At 48.9% G+C, this 22,417-nt stretch overlaps 1 protein-coding gene across 1 annotated transcript in view; it reads left to right on the forward strand.

The window, feature by feature from the left end:
* Positions 1 to 22,417, forward strand: part of LOC142487226 (uncharacterized) — a 155,481-nt gene that overhangs the window by 97,831 nt on the left and 35,233 nt on the right. Inside the window, exon 5 of the mRNA XM_075586117.1 lies at positions 18,248 to 18,384. Within this exon, the coding sequence (XP_075442232.1) occupies positions 18,310 to 18,384 (75 nt within the window). The 5' untranslated portion in view covers positions 18,248 to 18,309. The remainder of the gene's footprint in view (positions 1 to 18,247; positions 18,385 to 22,417) is intronic.

Consider the following 22,417-nt stretch of genomic DNA (forward strand, 5'->3'; position numbering starts at 1 on the left):
TCAGTCAGTCACCCAGCCAGTCAGTCAGTCAGTCAGTCACCCACCCAGTCAGTCACCCAGCCAGTCAGTCAGTCACCCAGCCAGTCAGTCAGTCAGTCAGTCACACAGCCAGTTAGTCAGTCAGTCACCCAGCCAGTCAGTCAGTCACCCAGCCAGTCAGTCAGTCAGTCACCCAGCCAGTCAGTCAATCACCCAGCCAGTCAGTCAGTCACCCAGCCAGCCAGTCAGTCACCCAGCCAGTCAGTCAGTCACCCAGCCAGTCAGTCACCCAGTCAGTCACCCAGCCAGTTAGTCAGTCACCCAGCCAGTCAGTCACCCACCCAGTCAGTCACCCACCCAGTCAGTCACCCACCCAGTCAGTCAGTCAGTCACCCACCCACCCAGTCAGTCAGTCACCCACTCACCCAGTCAGTCACCCACTCACCCAGTCAGTCACCCACTCACCCAGTCAGTCACCCACTCACCCAGTCAGTCACCCACTCACCCAGTCAGTCACCCACTTACCCAGTCAGTCACCCACTTACCCAGTCAGTCACCCACTCACCCAGTCAGTCACCCACTCACCCAGTCAGTCACCCACTCACCCAGTCAGTCACCCACTCACTCAGTCAGTCACCCACTCACCCAGTCAGTCACCCAGCCAGTCAGTCACCCAGCCAGTCAGTCAGTCACCCAGGCAGTCAGTCAGTCACCCAGCCAGTCAGTCACCCAGCCAGTCAGTCAGTCAGTCACCCAGCCAGCCAGTCAGTCAGTCACCCAGCCAGTCAGTCACCCAGCCAGCCAGTCAGTCAGTCACCCAACCAGTCAGTCAGTCACCCAGGCAGTCAGTCAACCAGCCATTCAGTCAGTCACCCTGCCAGTCAGTCACCCAGCCAGTCAGTCAGTCAGTCACCTAGCCAGTCAGTCAGTCAGTCACCCAGCCAGTCAGTCAGTCACCCAGCCAGTCAGTCAGTCAGTCAGTCACCCAGCCAGTCACCAAGCCAGTCAGTCACCCAGCCAGTCAGTCACCCAGCCAGTCAGTCAGTCACCCAGCCAGCCAGTCAGTCAGTCACCCAGCCAGTCAGTCAGTCACCCACCCAGTCAGTCACCCACCCAGTCAGTCACCCAGCCAGTCAGTCAGTCAGTCGCCCAGAAAGTCAGTCAGGCAGTCAGTCACCCAGCCAGTTAGTCAGTCAGTCACCCAGCCAGTCAGTCAGTCAGTCAGTCAGTCACCCAGCCAGTCAGTCAGTCACCCAGCCAGTCAGTCAGTCACCCAGCCAGCTAGTCAGTCACCCAGCCAGTCAGTCACCCAGTCAGTCACCCAGCCAGTTAGTCAGTCACCCACCCAGTCAGTCAGTCACCCACCCAGTCAGTCAGTCACCCACCCAGTCAGTCAGTCACCCACCCAGTCAGTCAGTCACCCACCCAGTCAGTCACCCACCCAGTCAGTCAGTCACCCACCCACCCAGTCAGTCACCCACTCACCCACTTACCCAGTCAGTCACCCACTCACCCAGTCAGTCACCCACTCACCCAGTCAGTCACCCACTCACCCAGTCAGTCACCCACTCACCCAGTCAGTCACCCACTCACCCAGTCAGTCACCCACTCACTCAGTCAGTCACCCACTCACCCAGCCAGTCAGTCACCCAGGCAGTCAGTCAGTCACCCAGCCAGTCAGTCAGTCAGTCACCCAGCCAGCCAGTCAGTCACCCAGCCAGTCAGTCAGTCAGTCACCCAACCAGTCAGTCAGTCACCCAGGCAGTCAGTCAGTCACCCAGGCAGTCAGTCACCCAGCCATTCAGTCAGTCACCCTGTCAGTCAGTCAGTCAGTCACCCAGCCAGTCAGTCAGTCACCCAGCCAGTCAGTCAGTCAGTCACCCAGCCAGCCAGTCAGTCAGTCACCCAGCCAGTCAGTCACCCAGCCAGTCAGTCACCCAGCCAGTCAGTCAGTCACCCAGCCAGTCAGTCAGTCACCCAGCCAGCCAGTCAGTCACCCAGCCAGTCAGTCAGTCACCCAGCCAGTCAGTCAGTCAGTCACCCACCCAGTCAGTCACCCATCCAGTCAGTCAGTCACCCACCCAGTCAGTCACCCAGCCAGCCAGTCAGTCAGTCAGTCACCCAGCCAGTCAGTCAGTCAGTCACCCAGCCAGTTAGTCAGTCAGTCACCCAGCCAGTCAGTCAGTCAGTCACCCAGCCAGTCAGTCAGTCAGTCAGTCACCCAGCCAGTCAGTCAGTCACCCAGCCAGTCAGTCAGTCACCCAGCCAGTCAGTCAGTCACCCAGCCAGTCAGTCACCCAGCCAGTCAGTCAGTCACCCAGCCAGTCAGTCAGTCACCCAGCCAGTCAGTCAGTCACTCACTCACCCAGCCAGTCAGCCAGTCAGTCAGTCACCCAGCCAGTCAGTCAGTCACCCAGCCAGTCAGTCAGTCACTCACCCAGCCAGTCAGTCAGTCACCCAGCCAGTCAGTCACCCACCCACCCAGTCAATCAGTCACCCACCCACCCAGTCAATCAGTCACCCACCCAGTCAGTCACCCACCCAGTTAGTCACCCACTCAGTCAGTCACCCACCCAGTCAGTCAGTCACCCACCCAGTCACTCAGTCACCCAGTCAGTCAGTCACCCACCCAGTCAGTCACCCACCCAGTCAGTCAGTCACCCACCCACCCAGTCAGTCACCCACTCACCCAGTCAGTCACCCACTCACCCAGTCAGTCACCCACTCACCCAGTCAGTCACCCACTCACCCAGTCAGTCACCCACTCACCCAGTCAGTCACCCACTCACCCAGTCAGTCACCCACTCACCCAGTCAGTCACCCACTCACCCAGTCAGTCACCCACTCACTCAGTCAGTCACCCACTCACCCAGTCAGTCACCCACTCACCCAGTCACTCACTCACCCAGTCACTCACTCACCCAGTCAGTCACCCACCCATTCAGTCACTCACCCAGTCAGTCACCCAGCCAGTCACTCACCTCACCCAGTCAGTCACCCAGCCAGTCAGTCACCTAGCCAGTCAGTCAGTCAGTCAGTAACCCAGCCAGTCAGTCACCTAGTCAGTCACCCAGCCAGCCAGCCAGCCAGCCAGCCAGTCAGTCAGTCAGTCACCCAGCCAGTCAGTCACCCAGCCAGTCAGTCACCCAGCCAGTCAGTCAGTCACCCAGCCAGTCAGTCAGTCACCCAGCCAATCAGTCAGTCACCCACTCACCCAGTCAGTCACCCACTCACCCAGTCAGTCACCCACTCACCCTGTTAGTGACCCACTCACCCATCAGTCACCCACTCACCCAGTCAGTCACCCTCTCACCCAGTCAATCACCCACTCACCCAGTCAGTCACCCACTCACCCAGTCAGTCACCCACTCACCCAGTCAGTCACTCACTCACCCAGTCAGTCACTCACCCAGTCAGTCACCCACCCATTCAGTCACTCACCCAGTCAGTCACCCAGCCAGTCACTCACCTCACCCAGTCAGTCACCCAGCCAGTCAGTCACCCAGCCAGTCAGTCACCCAGCCAGTCAGTCACCCAGCCAGTCAGTCACCCAGCCAGTCAGTCACCCAGCCAGTCAGTCAGTCACCCAGCCAGTCAGTCAGTCAGTCACCTAGTCAGTCAGTCAGTCACCCAGCCAGCCAGCCAGTCAGTCAGTCAGTCACCCAGCCAGTTAGTCAGTCACCCAGCCAGTCAGTCACCCAGCCCGTCAGTCAGTCAGTCACCCAGCCAGTCAGTCAGTCACCCAGCCAGTCAGTCAGTCACCCAGCCAGTCAGTCAGTCAGTCAGTCACCCAGCCAGTCAGTCAGTCAGTCAGTCACCCAGCCAGTCAGTCAGTCACCCAGCCAGTCAGTCACCCAGCCAGTCAGTCAGTCACCCAGCCAGTCAGTCAGTCACCCAGCCAGTCAGTCACCCAGCCAGTCAGTCAGTCACCCAGCCAGTCAGTCAGTCACCCAGCCAGTCAGTCAGTCACCCAGCCAGTCAGTCAGTCACCCAGCCAGTCAGTCAGTCACCCAGCCGGTCAGTGACCCAGCCAGTCAGTCAGTCAGTCACCCAGCCAGTCAGTCTCCCAGCCAGTCAGTCAGTCACCCAGCCAGTCAGTCAGTCACCCAGCCAGTCAGTCACCCACCCAGTCAGTCAGTCTCCCACCCAGTCAGTCAGTCACCCAGTCAGTCAGTCACCCACCCACACAGTCAGTCACCCACCCACACAGTCAGTCACCCACCCACACAGTCACCCACCCACACAGTCACCCACACACACAGTAACCCACCCACACAGTCACCCACACAAGGAATTCACAGTTAGTATAAATATAGAAGTGCAAATATCTAAAACGGGGGAGGGGGTGGGAGGGCATGAGTATTCTAAGTGAAATTCTCTTGCGTTTTGTCACTGAAATTGTGTTTTGATTTTTATTTAAAAACATCACCATCACAAATACAATTTCTGTGACCAATCAGGGACAAAAGACAAAGAAGTTTCACTTAAAATGCGCATGCTTGGCGCACACACAAACTTTTTTTTCTTCTCCAGTTGTCCAGCTACATGTGATGGCCAAGCACTGTACATTTGTATAGACCATAGATTGGGCATGAAGGATATTAGATACCATGTAGACATATACAGTCTTTTGCCAGACAAACAGAGGGACTTCAATAAGGAATGAATTTGATACTACAGATGCAGCAGCCATTATTTGAACATTTTGCGTGTTGTATTCCTTTGCATACCCGGTCATGGTGCGTGATTTCTTGAAATTTTCCTGCGTTAAGACGTGAGTTTACTAGTGTTTTGATCGAGTGCAGAAAATTGCATTTTAGCGTTATCGGCAATTCCGTCGAGAAACTCAAGTGAGCGATCACGAGTTGTCTTAAAAAATCTAATTGCAATTTAACCTGTCTTTTATTCCTGTACAGTACTTAAAGTGTGTGTGTAATTGTAATTTGAAGATTCAAAATATGAGTTCATATACAGTTCATGGGAAAGAAGTTCTTTCTGAGGCTCCTTAGCTTTTAGCCATACAAAAATTCTCGAACTGTAGAAGATTAAAATATGAACACACACAACAAAAAGTATTTTTAACGAATTAAATGTTTTATTAGTACAGGATAATAACGTTTTTGTTAAATTGGAACCTTGTTGAAACGCATATGCGTGTCATCACATTTCTGCGCATGCGTTTATGTTAAATTGGAACCTTATTGAAACGCGTGTGTGATCACATTTCTGCGCATGCGTTTATGTTAAATTGGAACCTTATTGAAACACGTGTGTCATCACATTTCTGCGCATGTGTGCATGTCAAATTGGAACCTTTTTGAAACGCATATGTGTGTCATCACATGTCTGCGCATGCGTTTGTTAAATTGGAACCTTGTTGATAAGCATGTCATCACATTTCTGCGCATGCGTGTATGTCAAATTGGAACCTTGTTGAACCGCATATGCGTGTCATCACATTTCTGCGCTTGCGTGTCATTATGTTACCTTGTTCAGAATGACATTACTGTACAGTAAGATACAGTGCATTTCCTCACTCCTGTCACTGTACTGTAAGTGTATGTTAACAGTAAATGCAACGTATTTTAAAGATTTTTATAGTGTATGTCAAAAATATATTTAGATACAGTATATTGAAATGGCTTTACTACTTTATATTATAGTATGTACAGTATCGTGCTTCTGTAAGCGTATCTAAACAGTAAATGCACCTTATTTGCAAGATGTTTATACTGTATACAGTACTGTACAGTATGGAAGAAAGAAACACTATATGAAGTATAGACACTATCATACAGATAAGGCCCTCTATAATGCACTCAGTGTCTATAGCGAAGATACCCTATTGAGTGAGTATGGTGCAGTACCAAAGAAAAAGTCAGGTCCTATATGTATGAGTATATGACAAATTTAAAATAAGTTTAATGGTATCTATTAAAATAAGAAGGAACCAGACTATATGATGTGAGTGTAGAAACTGAAAATAGAAAGAAACACATCGCGCTTGATCCCTGTAAGGGTCTAGAGATAGCACATAGTGTGCTATCGTGTCCCTACACACAATAATGTGCAGGATAATTGGTCCAAAGAAGGCCAATAAATCAGCACGGTGAGAAAAAACAGAAGCACAAATGCCAGTGGTCTATTGTATGAAGGCCAAAAAGGCTGCTTCTGATAGGTCAAAAACGTCAGCTGACTTGCCTATAGATAGTTGCACTCAGAACATGTGTGTAGCTGTACATGAAGGCCTAAAATAATGTAATTTGATGACTCCCAACAAAGATCCAGTATTTGCAAAGTGGGAGTATTAACATATGAGGCCACATATGATGTATCATGTATTAACTTATAACATAAGGTCAGATAATCCCTGTATGTAAGTATGTACACAGAAGCACACTTGTAAATTTCCTGCAGGGAAAGATCAGATAAGTTGTTGAGGGTTCTCTCTCCCTCTTTTCTTTCCTCTCCCCATCCCTATGCCCCCTCTGTGTTGTAGGGGCATGTTATTGAGGGACAATTTGGGAAGCTAGCGATCCTGAGTGATTCCCCCGCAGGGTCAGCATATATTGGTGTGCAGGTACCTCTTATTTCTCCTCCGTCCCTGTTTGTAGTTACATGCGCCCAGGGTCAGTTTGTGCGGGGTGTTGCTTGTACACTTATACAGTAGTACTGCCTGTTGGTCACACACATGTACACACCACCAGTTAACCCCTTAAGGTGGAAATGTACTTTTTTGCTGTTGAATCATTTACCATTTTTGCGCCCTGTCTGTATTTATGACCGTTTGGTCATATTAGGTAGAGCGGGTTCATTCATCTCTTGCCTTCCACTGTACAGTATGTCAACGAGATATTTATACAATATATTTAAATGCATTTAGTACTTTATGCATAGTACTACTGCAAGTGTCTAAATAGTAAAAAGATAAACACATCAAAAAGTATATTAAAAGAATGAAAAATGTTAATATAGGATAATAAAGGAAAAAATAATCTTCGCAATGGCTGGTGCTTCTTGGACATCTTGGTCTGTAAAGAAAGAGATAATATTATATATTTACAATCGCACCGTACATTATGCAATTCAGATTTTTAGGGGGTTTGGTGAGAAAGGGCATGACATGGGGAACCGTACTTTATGACTACAGTACATTGTGACTACTGTACACATGAAAAAACTACAGTATTAAACCATGACGCCAGTACAGTCCATTGTTAAACAGTATCTTTTAGTTTTTGAGGGGGGTTGGAGGAGACAAAGCATGCATGCGTCACGGATGCTCACTGCAACCTGGACTGAACCGCGGGGCCAAGGTCGGGAATATATATATAACCACCGCCCTAAGCCACAGGGGTGGGTCCGGATTGCAGGGTCGTGAACGTAGCTGGGTCAGGATAGGAGAGTGGAGAGGGTAGCGGGTACTTGCCTATGGTCCGGGATTGGAGAGCGTAGAATGGTCGAGATCCGTAAGCGATAGTCGAGGATTGGAGAGCGTAGAGTAGTAGATGTCCATAAGCCGAATTCGTGGAGTAGAGAGCGTAGAAATCCGTTAGCCAAGCCAAGGTTCAGGGGAACAACAAGAGATAGGTCAGGAACAAGCAGGGTCACAACAGGTATACGGAATCAACGTGGACAGGTACTCAGGCTGCAAGTGAGCACGGTGCAAAGAAGGTCTATGCTCAACAATGACTGGAAGGCAGAATGAGACTATATACAGGGAAGCACCAATCAGGGAGAGAAGGGAGGAGTGGCTCAGACGAAGGTAGACCGGTGATAGGCTGAGGCAGGGTGTAGCTCATGTGTAGCCCACCTGAGATCAATCCAGACATTATTGTAGGTGTTTGTCCCTTTAAGACGTGCACATGCATGACGCGAGCGTTGGAGGCGAGGAGTTGGAGGCGGCGTGCCGTGAGGAGGGAACCGGAGGAGGAGCGGAGGATGCGGCCGCGTGGGCCGCCCTGAAGGTTAGTAGCTGCCGGAAAGTGATGCGTGATCCTGACAGTACCCCCTCCTCGAGTGGAGACCACCGGGCGACCCAGGAATGGTTTTGAGGGGTACTTGCGGTGAAACTCCCGGATCAGTCTAGAGGCATGTACTTTATCCCGGTATATCCACTCCCATTCTTCCGGACCAAAGCCCTTCCAGTGTACCAAGAACTGTAGCTTTCCCCTGGATACCCTTGAATTGATGATGGCCTGGACCTCGAACTCCTGTTGACCCTCCACTAGGATGGGTCGGGGAGAAATGTTCCTGCTTGTGACGGAATTGTCAGTTAGAAAGGTTTTCAGGATCGAAACATGAAAGGCAGAGGGGATTTTCATGGTTGGAGGGAGTTTTAGCCGGTAGGCCACTGGATTCATTCTCTCCAGAATTGGGAATGGTCCGATGAATCTAGGTGCTAGTTTTGGAGAGGGTACCTTGAGCTGAATATTCCTCGTGTAGAGCCAGACTTTTTGACCAGGAAAATAATTAGGAGTCCTGCGGCGGTGGCGATCAGCTTGTTTACTGTGGAGAATAGTGGCCTGTCTTAGGTTGTCTTGGACCTCTCCCAGGATATTCAAAGTGTCCGTCGCGAGTGTTGAACGCAGTCTTCCACTCATCTCCGTGACGGATCCTCACCGTGTTGTATGGCCTTGTCAGGTCCAGTTTCGTGAAGATTGTGGCTCCTTGGAGTTTGTAGAATAATTCTGAAATCAGAGGGAGAGGGTAATGGTTCTTAACCGTTATTTTGTTGAGCCCACGATAGTCTATACAGGGTCTGAGAGACCCATCTTTCTTTTTAACGAAGAATAGCGCACCATTGGGTGAGGAAGATTTTCGGATGAATCCCCTGAGAAGGTTTTCTTGTATATATTGCCTCATGGCCTGAGTCTCCGGTGCGGATAGAGGGTAGGAGCAACCACGGGGAATAGTGGCACCTGGCAAGAGGTCGATGGGGCAATCAAAGGAACGGTAGGGCGGTAGCTCTTCGGCTTGACCTTTGTCGAAGACATCCCGGAATTCGTGGTATATCTCTGGTAGAGAATCTCCAGGGTCCGGTAGTAGTAATCCGGTGAGGGTTTTGGATGTGTCCAGACATCTCTCCTGGCACAGAATACTCCAGCGGATAGGCAAAGTACCGGTCCAGTCCACCTCCGGGTTATGTTGCTGGAACCACGGTAGTCCTAGGATGATATCTACCGATGGTGTGTTGATAGCATCGAGTTGTATAGTCTCTGAATGGCCACCAGAGGAGAGTAGGGACAGAGGGTTGGTGTGGAGGGTAATAAAGGTTAGAGAGGGCGACCGTCGATAGCCTCGAGGCCCACTGGGCGATCTTTAGGGGTTAGAGGTATCTTATTTCTCTCCACAAATTCCTGGTCGATAAAGTTGCCCCCTGATCCGGAGTCCAGACAGGAGCGTGTGGTCGTCTTGAAGTTGTCCCCGGACAAGGTGACGGGAATGTAGATCCTGATAGGAGATTTGGGAGAGAAATGTGACGTGGTTCCCAGTGTAGTTCCCCCGACCTTCACTGGGCGTTGGCTTTTCCCAGTTTCATGGGGCAGGTGGCGACTAGGTGACCCTTGTTGCCGCAATACATACAGAATCCCGAGCGTTGCCTTCGCTGTCTCTCCTCGGTGGACAGATGGGTAAGTCCGAGTTGCATGGGTTCCTCCACGGCTACGGCTGGGGAATTACCGCTGGAGATTGGTGAAGGAAGATATATAGGTGAACTTCGAAAGCACTTACCTCTCTCCATCCTCCTTTCTTGAAGACCCTTGTCCATCCGAATACACAGGGCCACTAACTCCTCTAATCCCGACGGATGTTCCAATGATGCCAGTTCATCCTTAAGGTTTTTGGACAGCCCTTATCAGAACACCGCCGACAATGCTTCGTCATTCCACCCGGTCTCGGTGGCAATTGTGTGGAATTCGAGAGCGTAACACGCCACCGTTCGATTCCCCTGGGATATATTTAGGAGAGAAGAAGCTGCCGTTAACTTCCTTCCTGGAGTGTCAATGACTCTTTGGAACTCTGCTGTGAATCTGTGAACGTCAGACGTGAGATCGGGTCTTTGCTCCCAAATCGTTGAGGCCCAGGCCAGAGCGTCGTCCGTCAGGAGGGAGATTATGTACGCCACCTTGGAGCAAGGACAAGGAATGTGTGCAGGCAGTAATGCAGACTGTATGGAGCATTAAGTTAAGAAAACCCCGGCATACCAAGGGGTCGCCTCCGTAGCGGTTAGGGGTCGGAAGGCGTGGTGCTGGGCTCGGGGAGAGCGGAGCAAGGATAGGTGCCGGTACAGCAGACTGAGGTACAGCAGGTTGGAGGGTGGTAACCCGGTCATCCAAATCCCCTAGCGATCGTTGGAAACCCTCCATGCATTGATTATTCTGATTCAAACACCCTTCCACCTGTTCTTTTCAATTCTTTGTAATTGTTGGGCCACCTCAGCGGGGTCCAGGTGTGTTGGGCTGAGCATAATGTCACGGAGGCTCATTGCAACCTGGACTGAACCGCGGGGCCGAGGTGGGGAATATATATAACCACCGCCCTAAACCACGGTGTGGGTCCAGATTGCAGGGTCGTGAACGTAGCCGGGTCAGGATAGGAGAGTGGAGAGGGTAGCGGGTACTTGCCTATGGTCTGGGATTGGAGAGCGTAGAATGGTCAAGATCCGTAAGCCGTAGTCGAGGATTGGAGAGCGTAGAGTAGTAGATCTCCATAAGCCGAGTTCGTGGAGTAGAGAGCGTAGAAGTCCGTTAGCCAAGGCAAGGTTCAGTGGAACAAGAAGAGACAGGTCAGGAACAAAGCAGGATCACAACAGGTATACAGAATCAATGTGGACAGGTACTCAGGCTGCAAGTGAGCACGGTGCAAAGAAGGCCTATGCTCAGCAATAACTGGAAGGCAGAATGAGACTATATACAGGGAAGCACCAATCAGGGAGAGAAGGGAAGAGTGGATCAGACGTAGGTAGACCGGTGATAGGCTGAGGCAGGGTGTATCTCAGGTGTAGCCCACCTGAGTTCAATCCAGGCATTCTTGTAGGCGTTTGTCCCTTTAAGACGTGCACATGTGTGACGGGGGCGCAACGCGCTGGAATGTGCTTGCGGATGGGACCTGCCGCGTGTCTCCAGGAGGTGGAAACGGCGTGCCGTGAGGATGGGAACCGGAGGAGGAGCAGAGGATGCGGCTGCGTGGGCCGCCCTGAAGGTTAGTAGCTGCCGGTAAGCGGGGAAGTGTGGATGGCGGAGGCGCGATCCTGACAGCATGACATGGGCTACTGCACTTTACAGTAGGACTAGAGGTTTACAGTACCTTAGGTTTTGGGGGGGAGGGACATGGCATGTATGGATTGAGCACTGTGTGTGTCTTACCTGGCAGTATTGCTGGGTGAGTTTCCTGCACCATGGGGAGGGGGGGGGGGTCCTGCACATTGTGTTTCCAATCCAGAGATTGAGAGGGTGCACGAGTGGGGGGGGGTATGCAGTTCCTCCATGGGACAATAAGGTGCCTCCAGGCCACCCTCCTGCGTCAGACATACAGGGGCAGGGACTCCAACCAAAGTACAGAGCACCGCGATGTTCCTCTCAATCTTATCCAGACGAACTCCCATGCACCTATCCATATTCACCATGATATCCAAAAGACAATCCATCTTGGCCTCCATTCGGTCCCTGTATTGCTCTGTTCAGTTGTCAGTGATTTCGAGCTGGATCTGGTGTAAGGAGTGCTGGTGTCACCCGGACGAACATTTGCGTGGCTGGGTGCCGGAGGAGGTGAGCTCGGGGTTTGGGACTTACTTCGACATTGCTGGGTGCTGGAGCAGGTAAGCTGGGGGTTTACGGATGAGCATTGGCGCGGATGGGTGCTGGAGCAGGTGAGCTGGGGGTTTACGGATGAGCATCTGCGTGGATGGGTGCTGGAGCAGATGAGCTGGGGGTTTCCGGACAAGCATAAGCGTTGATGGGTCCTGGAGTAGGTGAGCTGGGGGTTCCCGGAAGAGCATCGGTGGGAATGGGTGCTGGAGCAGGTGAGCTGGGGGTTTCCAGATGAGCATCGACATGGATGGGTGCTGGAGCAGGTGATCTGGGGGTTTCCAGACGAGCATTGGTGGTCAAAGGGTCAGAGCGGGCGGATGTTTTGAATTCGGTGGCGATGGCAGTGAAAAGTACGGGATGTCTGATTCTGCTTCGGTCTGTGCATGGGCACTTCTGGTGACTGTCCAAACAAGTTGATCCTTGTGTATTTTGGCCATTTTCTTCTTCACATAATAAAGCCCAGGGTTCGTTGCCTTGGGAGCCTTCGTCACCTTTTCTCTAGGCACCTTTGGCTTTGGCTTGAAAACAGCTTACGACTTTCGTTTTTTCATGGTCGGCACAGCAGGAGAAAGCAGGTGCCTGCGTCCGTAGAATCGGGGTTGATCCATGGAAGAAGATGGAAGAATGCACAATACAGTATCTGTTCAAGAGCCCGTTCAGATAGAGATCGGCGTGTAGGAGGCTATGCATTTTGTGTCACCTTTTATGCACCTATTGGAATTTTTTGTTGGCCGTGGACATGAGCTGTAGGTGTTAAAAGTGGGCATATACAGTACTCAGCCTATCGAGCTAGGGCCATTACATTATAAATATACCATCACTTCTGTTGATTCAATGCACATTGAATATACATTGAATACACATCGAATATACATTCCTCTGTGCTTGATTTATTTTCTAAAGCAGCGATGCCGAAGAAAGTTATTTGAAAGGATATCAGCATAAGAATACAGGACATGTACAAGAAAGGACACGGAATTTTACAGATCAAATGCTGGTTACTGAATTCGGGCCTCGAATTAGCAAAAACCACTGTCAGCTATCATGCCATGGTCAGGCAAAAAGTGTAAAGCTGAGTCCCCCAGTCACAACAGAGTAAGTATTTTTGTTTTCATTCTGTGATTAATGTATTACTTGTATAAGCGTCTTGCATATCAAAATGCATTTTTTTGTTTACTTGTTTTCTTTGCAATTATTTTAGAATACTGTATACAGTACTGTATGTCATGTATTTGTTTTGACTTATTTTTGGGCCTAACAAATTGTTCTCTTTTCCTTTAAACTGTAGGACGGTAAAGTGTCTGGTGGACAAAATCAGCGAGGCTAATGATGAGCGCTGTGCAGCAAGAGTCAAGACTGTTCTAGAGAACAGTCACAATCTCACAGCATATGAGACCAGCATCAGGGTGATGAGACGCCAATTGGGATGGAAATATGGACGTGTCAACTAAGTGTCTTACTGTAATAAAGTACTGTACAGTATTATACTGCCCAAGATTCAAAGTGGCCCAGTTTTAAGTGGCATGGTCGAGTTTAACAGGGAGTTCAACAGGAGGGAAACAAGGGGACTACAGAACACCTACGGGCCCTCAATCCTGGATGTGAACTACGCTGGAAAGGTGGACAGTTTCTATCCCAGACCACACATCTCAGCACTAAATTACTGCTGCCATGATGCTGCTACTATTTATATTTGCTCTGACCTCGCTTCTTTTCAAAATACACATTTCTTTCTACCAGCCCCATGTCTCCAACTCTATTCATATATCTCCATCTTCTTTACCCCTCAATAAAAAACACCCACACAAATCCTCTATTCACACCCTCTATCTACTCCTTCCTGCTGCTGGGGATCTCCCCTAAGCCTGAAGCCAGACATACACACCTGATATCACCTACGCCTCCCTGCCATCTCTTCCCCTCCAAATGGTAACCTTTTCATTTAACACTGACTAACCTTAAAACTTGCCCCACAAATCAAGCATCCCAATAGCCTGTACTCATGGCTATTGTCCCACAGTCACTTATACCACCCATTGTGGCCAAGCACACCCATCTACAGCACTTATTCCCTCACCTGCTGTCTCTGTAAGTTTCCCCTCAAACCTCTTAGATTGTAAGCTCTTCGGGGCAGGGATTTCCTTTCCCATTGTCTGATTTTTGCTGCACTTATTGTATTTGTAAAATTCCCTGTACTGTATTCTTTGTGAAGCGCTGAGTACACTTTTGCCGCTATATAAATAAAGACATACAGTACAATACTGTAGTATGCAATATGACAGAACAGAGTGACAGAACAGGGTTGACACTGTAATTACTGTGGAGTAGTTAGGACAGTACAGGCAAAGTGTTGTAATGTACACTACTGTACTGTAGGTAAAAGTGTGGTTTTACTGTATCTGTCAAATTCTTCCATGTCTTTACAGAGCGTAACCAATGATGAAGGATGCCGACAAGGTAAAAACAGTGGACCAAGCACGGGCATGGATCGCAAGTGGCGGGACTTTTTTTTCTGATGCGACAACTGTAGCTCTTGATAGATTTGCCACTTTTGCATTCCACAAAAAAGGACGCCTATCTCTGAAGCCGCGTCCCAAGTACCCAGTGAAGATGCATCTGTTGGGTGCGATCTCTAGACGTGGACCAGGATGCATCATCATATTTGAGAGTAAAATAATGTTTTGTACAAAGTCACATGATGTAGTCCTTTGCACTGTACAGTACAACTGTAGTGTATTCTATACCCTAATGTTCAGTTTTAACATAATGTTTTCTTCTCTTGTTCCATGAATCATAGATAAAGTATTTTTCCAAGAGCAAATAGTCACCCGTATTGTTGAATACATTAGGCATGATTTCCCATCTGGTGGTCACCGGTTCTTCCAGGACAATGATCCTAAACATACCGCATATATTCTTGCGAGCGATATCAACTGGGTTATGACGCTACCGGATTAAGTGCTCCAGTGTACATGAACTTTTTCTCATTGTTTTAAACTGTTTGTATCTGTTCAACTAATTCGCCATTTTTTCCCCTCCCATTCCAGATCACCACATTTGAACCTCATCGAACTGGTGTGTCATGAGCTGAAGTATCATATAAGAAAGGTTGTTAAACCGTCCAAAAAGGAGGAATTAATACAAGGAATAATGAGTTTCTGGAACGACATACTGACTGTACAAAGATGCAATAACTACATAGACAATTAGCAGCATTTTACCTGTTCTTTTAGAGCGTAATGGGAATGTCACCGACATGTAGTAAGGTACAGTATTGTGCTGTACTGTAGTAAGGTAAGAACAGGTACATTAAGTATAGTTCTGGTACGTATGGTACTGAAATAACCTGATTAAATGTTAGCCTTCTATTAAAGGTAATTGACCGTTAACCATTTTATTTCTGCGCATACTCTCTACTTTATATATACATAATTATATACAGAACCGTATGTATAGTATGTGTATTACCTATTTTATTTAAAAATTCATTATAGTTTACATGTACGGCAAGTTATATTGTAGTGTATTTGTTTTGTGTGGCTTTCAGTAGTGTTAACCAGTCAAGGCTATCATTTCACTAATCCTGCAGCCATTTTTTTTCCTTTCACAGATGCAACACTTCTGAATGGGGGGTGGGTGGGGGAAGGAAATGTCCAAGCTTATTGTACTGTGTGCATAATAACAGTCAATAGTTTGTCCTAATACACCCCTCTCTCAATAATAAAAGGTCGTTTACACCGGCTGAGTTGACACAGCTAAACCCCTGACTCAGCTAAACCCCATGGAATTAAAAACCAGATTAGCCAAAACCTGAAACATTAGTACAGATGTGTCTTTGTGTGTGGGTGTCATATTGTGAGTGTGTGGTAGGGGGAGGTACAACCAAAATGTTTTATCTTGGTGTACATAATGCTGTGATGAGCCTGCAGGATTAAAGTTGAAAGAAATAATATGAACTGTTGTAAAATACAATAATAGGATTCACTCCCTTCTGCAGGAGTGCCCCTGAAACATCCCCACATTGAGCTCCGACACAGGTGATACCGTATAGTGAGACGGCATACTGACATTAGAGGATCCAGGTTTCCCCTTCAAGCTACAGTGAAAGGCCAGCAGAGCCAATGGAGCCAGCAGTGACTGGATCAAATCTCTAGACTGTTGCACAGATCAGCTACCTTTTTAAGACGCTCCCTTGAGTGCAATATCTTTTAACCCTACATACTTTAATATAGGTTTTTACCTATCTTCTGTGATTAAAACGGTTATATTTTATGGTGCCCCTGTTTTCTGTGCTTCTATCATCCAATATATAGGTTTCTCTCTTTGAGGTAATAAAGTAGTTCCCTCTTATAAGATGCTGCAACAGAGGCACCAGGAGACATTTTTAACTCCTTGTTTGAACTTCATACTATTGTTTATTGGACATTTTCAATAAACACTCCAGTGAGGCGCAATCCATACATACCAATATATACAGTGATATGCAGAAGTAATCAACCTTTACCAATAATGTCACATTTTGTTACATTTCAAATAATATATGCACAGTTTTTCAAATAAATGTTTTTGTTTTTTTAATTCTAAGATATGTAGCCCTGTTTCCTAGTGAACACAGACCGCTACCATATGCTGTATAACCTGTAGGCTCACAGGGCCTAAGCCTCCGCCACGGAGAGCCTGGGGCACGTGTGACAATATGAATAACCTCATACTTGGTGCACTTGATGGTTACCTGCCGGGCACTCCAGTACCCGGGCCTGCCAAGGATCTTCACAAAGGGTCAGATGCGAGGTGACTCCAGCAATTGACGTCCGGGGCGATTCCACCCAGACGAACAGCAACAACAGTAATAGGATCTGAGCCCAGACCTCCAGCTAATTACACACTGTCTCTTTAAGCGATCACTGAACGGCACAGTAAGGGAACCGGAACCTGTCTAGGGCCAGTCCCTATCTCCGCTCCACACTACGGGGACTCAGGGCCTAACTGGGCTGGGGTATAAGGCTTAGGTAGGGGTTGAATGCCTCCCTACACCGGAGCTCCGTCTCCTTCCTCCTCCCGCTAGCTCTGAGCAACGTGCGCGCCCTCCGACCCCTATATCCTCCTTCCTTCCTGCCTTCCTACCACCCGATTGGTCCCCTGGCGTCACAGGGTCCCGCGGGGCTGCTGGGACTCGTAGTTCCCTATGCTCCACCCTATGGGAGCTACTCCTCCTTCACGGGCTTTGACTGCTATGCCCGCGCATGCGCGACTTCCTGCTCCACACCTTCTGCGCCTGCGCCAACTCCCAACATGGTGGCGCCCTAATACGCAGAACCTCCGATATACCGGAGCGTTCCCTGCCCTGCTGCAACCCTCCCACCCGACAACAACAAATGCGGGCGAGGGGATACAAAACTGTAGTGGTTAAACTGAACACTGGTTGCACTTTTTTTTAGGAGGAAGTCAAATGCCAGCAAAGGAAATGTACAAATGGACATCTACTGGTTGTATAAGTATTCAGGCCCTTAAAGCTGCAGTTAAAGCTGCAGTTTTTAAAATATATATATTTTTTATCCCATTCAATATGTGCATCAATACAATCTGCACACTGACAAGTGATTAGCTAAACTGCAGATCGATCCATTGTGCTGTAATCTATCGCTTGCTCTGGGTTATTTAATTCAGTTCTTGCATAGCATTCTTGGCAATGTAGTCCTGGAATATGATTGACTGGGCAGTTACTAGATACAATTGGTTCACTGCTAGAGAGAGGGTGGGGCTCAAGAGTCAGAGCCTATCAGAAGGGGAAAGGGGCTGTCACTTTGGAAATGCTTCCTACATTAGAAACAGTAAAATTATCTTTAAAACATTCTTTTTTTTTTTTGAATGCTACAGTACAAGTATTTTCTCATTGTACGGAACTGATTTATTTAAAAAAACAAAAAAAAACCACTTATAGGATATTGCTTGAACTGCTGCTTTAAGTCAGTACTTGGTAGAAGCACCTTTTTCAGCAATTACTGCTATGAGTGTTTTTGGATTGGTCTCTACCTGCTTTGCACAGCAGGATAGTGACATTTCTGCCCATTCTTCACAGGAAAATTGATCCAGTTCTAATAAGTTTGTTGGGGATAGTCAATGGACTGCAATTTTCATGTCTCGTCATAAATATTATATTGGGTTCAAGTCAGAACTTTGACTGGGCCACTCAAGAACATTAATTCTGTTCTTGTTCAACCTCTCCAGTGGGGCTTTGGCCTTGTTCTTCTGGTCACTGTCCTATTGAAGTGTGAATTTCCTCCCCAGTTTCAGTCTTGGCTGACTCACACAGGGTCTCATCAAGGATTTGCCTGTACTTTGCACATAATCCCTACACTAGCGATCACATGACCCAGAAAGTCCAACCTACCAGCACACATAGGATCCGCAGACCTGTTAAATTTGGTATTGAGCGCTATTTGTCTTTCTTCTCCTAGGGCTGGAGTACATATATGAATACCATACAATTGAAAGTGACCATTTTATATACGGGTGCAAAATGTGTTGCTGTGAGACAAACCTGAAGGGCATGTTCATGCACATTTTTGGGGCCAAACACAGATACACTTACTTGGTAAGTTAGGCCATTCTGACATCTCTTTGAAGTTGATGCTTATGTATGTATATGGTTATTAATATAGCGCCACTAATGTACGCAGTGCTTTACAGAGTTTTATTAAAGAGAGAGGTACCTCTCCCCATAGGTGGAAAGAGTATAGAATACCCAGTAATGTGCACTCTCTAGACCAGGGGTGCTTGCGATTTTCCAGGGCGAGGTGTGGCGTCTACAGAGGCCCCACGCTCTTCCCCAAGGCATTGAAATTAAATGGCAGGCGACTGCGCAAGTCCTCTGTAACTTTCCTTACCTAGGTTTTTGGCCATGGCAACGCGGCAGCAAATGACCCAGCAGCGTCATTTAACACTGGAGGCAGGGTAAGGCTGAGTCCACGCTGCCGCTGAGCTCGCTCATGCTTGGAGAGCGGTGATGTCACCAGCTCTCCAAGCGTGAGCGATCGCTGTCCTGCAACATTTTTAGAGCAGGAGTGGGGGGCGTGGCTATTAGGGGAGGGGCGTGTCATTGGCTGAATAGGGGCTGTGTGTGTCTGTCCATTTTCTCTCTACCCCCTTCCCTCCTCTCTCCCTTATCTCTTTCCCCATTGCTTTCTCTCCCCCAATTGCTCTCTCTCTATCCCCCCATTGCTCTCTCTCTCTCCCCCCATTGCTCTCTCTCTCTCAACCCTCCCCCCATTGCTCTCTCTCTCTCCCCCCCATTGCTCGCTCTCTTTCCCCCATTGCTCTCTCTCTCCCCCCATTGCTCTCTCTCCCCTCATTGCTCTCTCTCCCCCTGCCCTCCTCTCTCTCCCTTTCCTCCTCTCGTTTCTCTCCCCCTTGCTCTCCCTTCCCCTCTCTCCTTTCTCCCCCCTCTCCTTTCTCCTCCCTTCTCTCCTTTCTCCCTCCTTCTCTCCTTTCTCCCCCCCTTCTCTCCTTCCCCCCCACTTTGTTTGCTTCCCCACACCACTTTGTTTGCCCCCCACACCACTTTGTTTGCCCCCCCACACCACTTTGTTTGCCCCCCCCCCACACACCACACCAGTCCGTTTTGCCCCTACCCCCACCCCCCCACACACACCACAGCAGTCCGTTTTGCCCCCACCCACCCCCACACACCACAGCAGTCCGTTTTGCCCCCACCCACCCCCACACACCACAGCAGTCTGTTTTGCCCCCAACCCCCCCACACACACCACAGCAGTCCGTTTTGCCCCCCCCCCCACACCACAGCAGTCCGTTTTGTCCCCACCCCCCCCCCCCCCACACACCACAGCAGTCCGTTTTGCCCCCCCCCCACACACACACCACAGCAGTCCGTTTTGCCCCCCCACACACCACAGCAGTCCGTTTTGCCCCCCCCCCCACACACACACCACACCAGTCTGTTTTGCCCCCACCCCCCCCAACACACCACACCAGTCCGTTTTGCCCCCACCCCATCCCCCCCCACACACACCACACCACACCAGTCCGTTTTCCCCCCCTCCACTTCTCTCGGCTAGAAATCCCATGTTTGTGTTTGCAGTAGTGAGAGGGCATTAGAACACGCCCTCTCTCTTCCCATTGGTCAGAGCAGGGTCATTTGACCCTGCTCTGAACCTGAAAGTATCTCCGCAGTGTCTCCTCAAGCACAAAGCTTGGGAGAGCGTGCGGGCACGCGCATGAACGCCAACGCACAGCGCGAGCGTGAACGGGAGGATTCACATTCACATAGGTAAGCGCGCTAAGTGCCAAGCTCATAGCGAGCTCAGCGCCAGCGGGGACTCAGCCTAAGAGGGGGGGAGCACGAGCAAGGAGGGTGAGCTGTCCCGGGGGCGTAGGGGGAAAAGTTTGCGCACCGCTGCTCTAGACTATCTGGTACGAAAACAGGCTAAGTATTAGTATATGGATTTGGACTGGCAAAGAGAGCTCCTTAGCATGGAAAATGTATGGGGGAGTAACTGCGTGACCCTTATTTTTATGAATGGTAGTCTGAGGTAAGTTAAAAGAAAGTTTATTAAATATGCAAAAAATTATAAAAAAAACTGGGGCAGGATAAAACCACTTATAAACGTTAAGTGTAAGTGCAAGTCACCAAAAACAAGTAACTAATTAGTGGCGACTTACGCTCAGTCAGCCTTTGATATTTATGAGAAAAATCAGCTGCTAAGCAGAAACTGTAGTCCCTTTAAATGAGGCTGTACTAGTTCAGCCTATTGGCATAGAACATACACCAGTGAGCTATGGCTGGTTGGATACAACCTGTTAGCTTGGAATATAGTCCTGTATGTATAGCAGAATGGTAGTGCCCTTAGGGGCTATTTGTATAGGTTGGTCAGTGAATATATATAAAAATATAGCAATCACTAATCAGTCCTACTGCATCCAAACTGACGCCTATGTATTAGGCTGTGTGTAGCTGTAATGGCGGCTAAGGTTGAACCTGCCTGCGGAGAAAGTAAACCAGGTGTTAATAAGTTAGCCCTGCTTTAGGAAGAAATCATAATGATCTTTTTACTCAACGCTGTGTGTGGTAACCATGGCTACTAACTATTGTGGAGTTTGTGTAGTAATGCTGCCAGGTGCTCATTAGTAAACGCTGCGGCTAGGGAACAACAGTGGAGAGGAAGGGAGGGATAGGTATTCCCTAGTGATTGCCCTGTAAGCACTATGTCATTTTGTTGCATAGCGCTGGATCGGGACGTAGCGTTGACCCAACCTAATTCTGCTTGAAAGTGAAAAAGGTTTGAGAAATTAGCATATAGTAGAGACGAATGGAGCAGAAGAGCGGTGGTCTTCAGTAGAGCATAAGGAAGGAGAAGGGCTCTAGATTTTAGCTGGGATGTAAGATTGGGTAGTAGAGTATGTCAATTATTGTGCATATATTCACTGTGCTACATGTAAGATGGACAGTCAGCCTATTTGTAATGCTGTGTTCACCATAAACAAGGCGGAACCCCAGGATGAGGTGGGAATTAGTAGTAACACCACCCACAGCCACAGGGGCACGTCTGGAGAGTGGGTTAGTCGAGGTTGCCGGGTCGGGGTTGGAGAAGTCAGAGTTGTCGTAATACTTGCCGAGGTCAGAGTAGGAGAGGTCCGGATCGTAGAAGGTACTATTAGCCAAGGTCGGGATTGGAGATAGTAGAATAGTTGTTGTCCGAGTGCCGAGGTCAGGGTTGGAGAGATGCCGAGGGTCTGAGGTAAGCCGGGGTCAGTAAGCCAGAGCTGCGGAGTCCAGGATAAAGCCAGGTCAGTACACGAAGCAAGATACAGCAAGACAAGTCTGCGAAGGCACAGGAGAGATGAAACACAACGACAAATGGATCTATGCTCAGCCAAAGAGACAGGGGGGCGGAGGGGAGGTGCGGCCTCATCAGAAGCAATGATTGGTTAGAGTGGTGCAGGAGACATGTGGGAGTGTGTAATGTGATCAGTTTTGCCACGGAGCTCGGGCGCGCTGCACACGCATGACTCAATCTGGAGGCGGGACCTACCCCCGCAGTACCTGGTGATGTCACCTGTGCGCGTGTGTGCGCTGTGCGGCCTGCGGATGTTTCCCTAGAGGTAGACCCGCGCGTGAACAAAGGTCTGGCTGGAGTGCGCCGTAGGTGGCGCGATTCCTGAATCCTCACACTATTAAAGGGAAAAGAGCCATTCCAAGAGCTACAGCACAAAGTTCCAGTCTTTCCCATGAAGATTATTTCTACAAGTGAAGCAGTAATGGAAGGTGAACAGGACAAACTACACACAATTATTTGGTATCACACACAGCAAACTCAAAACCGTGTGTGTGCATTAAATCAATTGGTAACGATTGCTGGGAAGTCTGTGACCCCTCCTCCTTGGTTTTAAGTGCCCCCATTCCCACGTTTAATTACCAGGTCCTGGTACAAACGTGTGAATGACCAGTCTATTGAGACATTTCCTCCTCCACGAGACGGGTATAGAGAGGGTTTAGAGGCAGTGCTGGACCTTTTACCTTGACATGGTCGCAGGCTTTTAATGTTTTTGCCAAAGGATTTAATTAAATGACCCTTACTTATGACAAGAAAAACAGATAGTATTTAGCTGAA

This window comes from Ascaphus truei, chromosome 2, assembly GCF_040206685.1.
Source record: "Ascaphus truei isolate aAscTru1 chromosome 2, aAscTru1.hap1, whole genome shotgun sequence".
Lineage (NCBI taxonomy): Eukaryota > Metazoa > Chordata > Amphibia > Anura > Ascaphidae > Ascaphus > Ascaphus truei.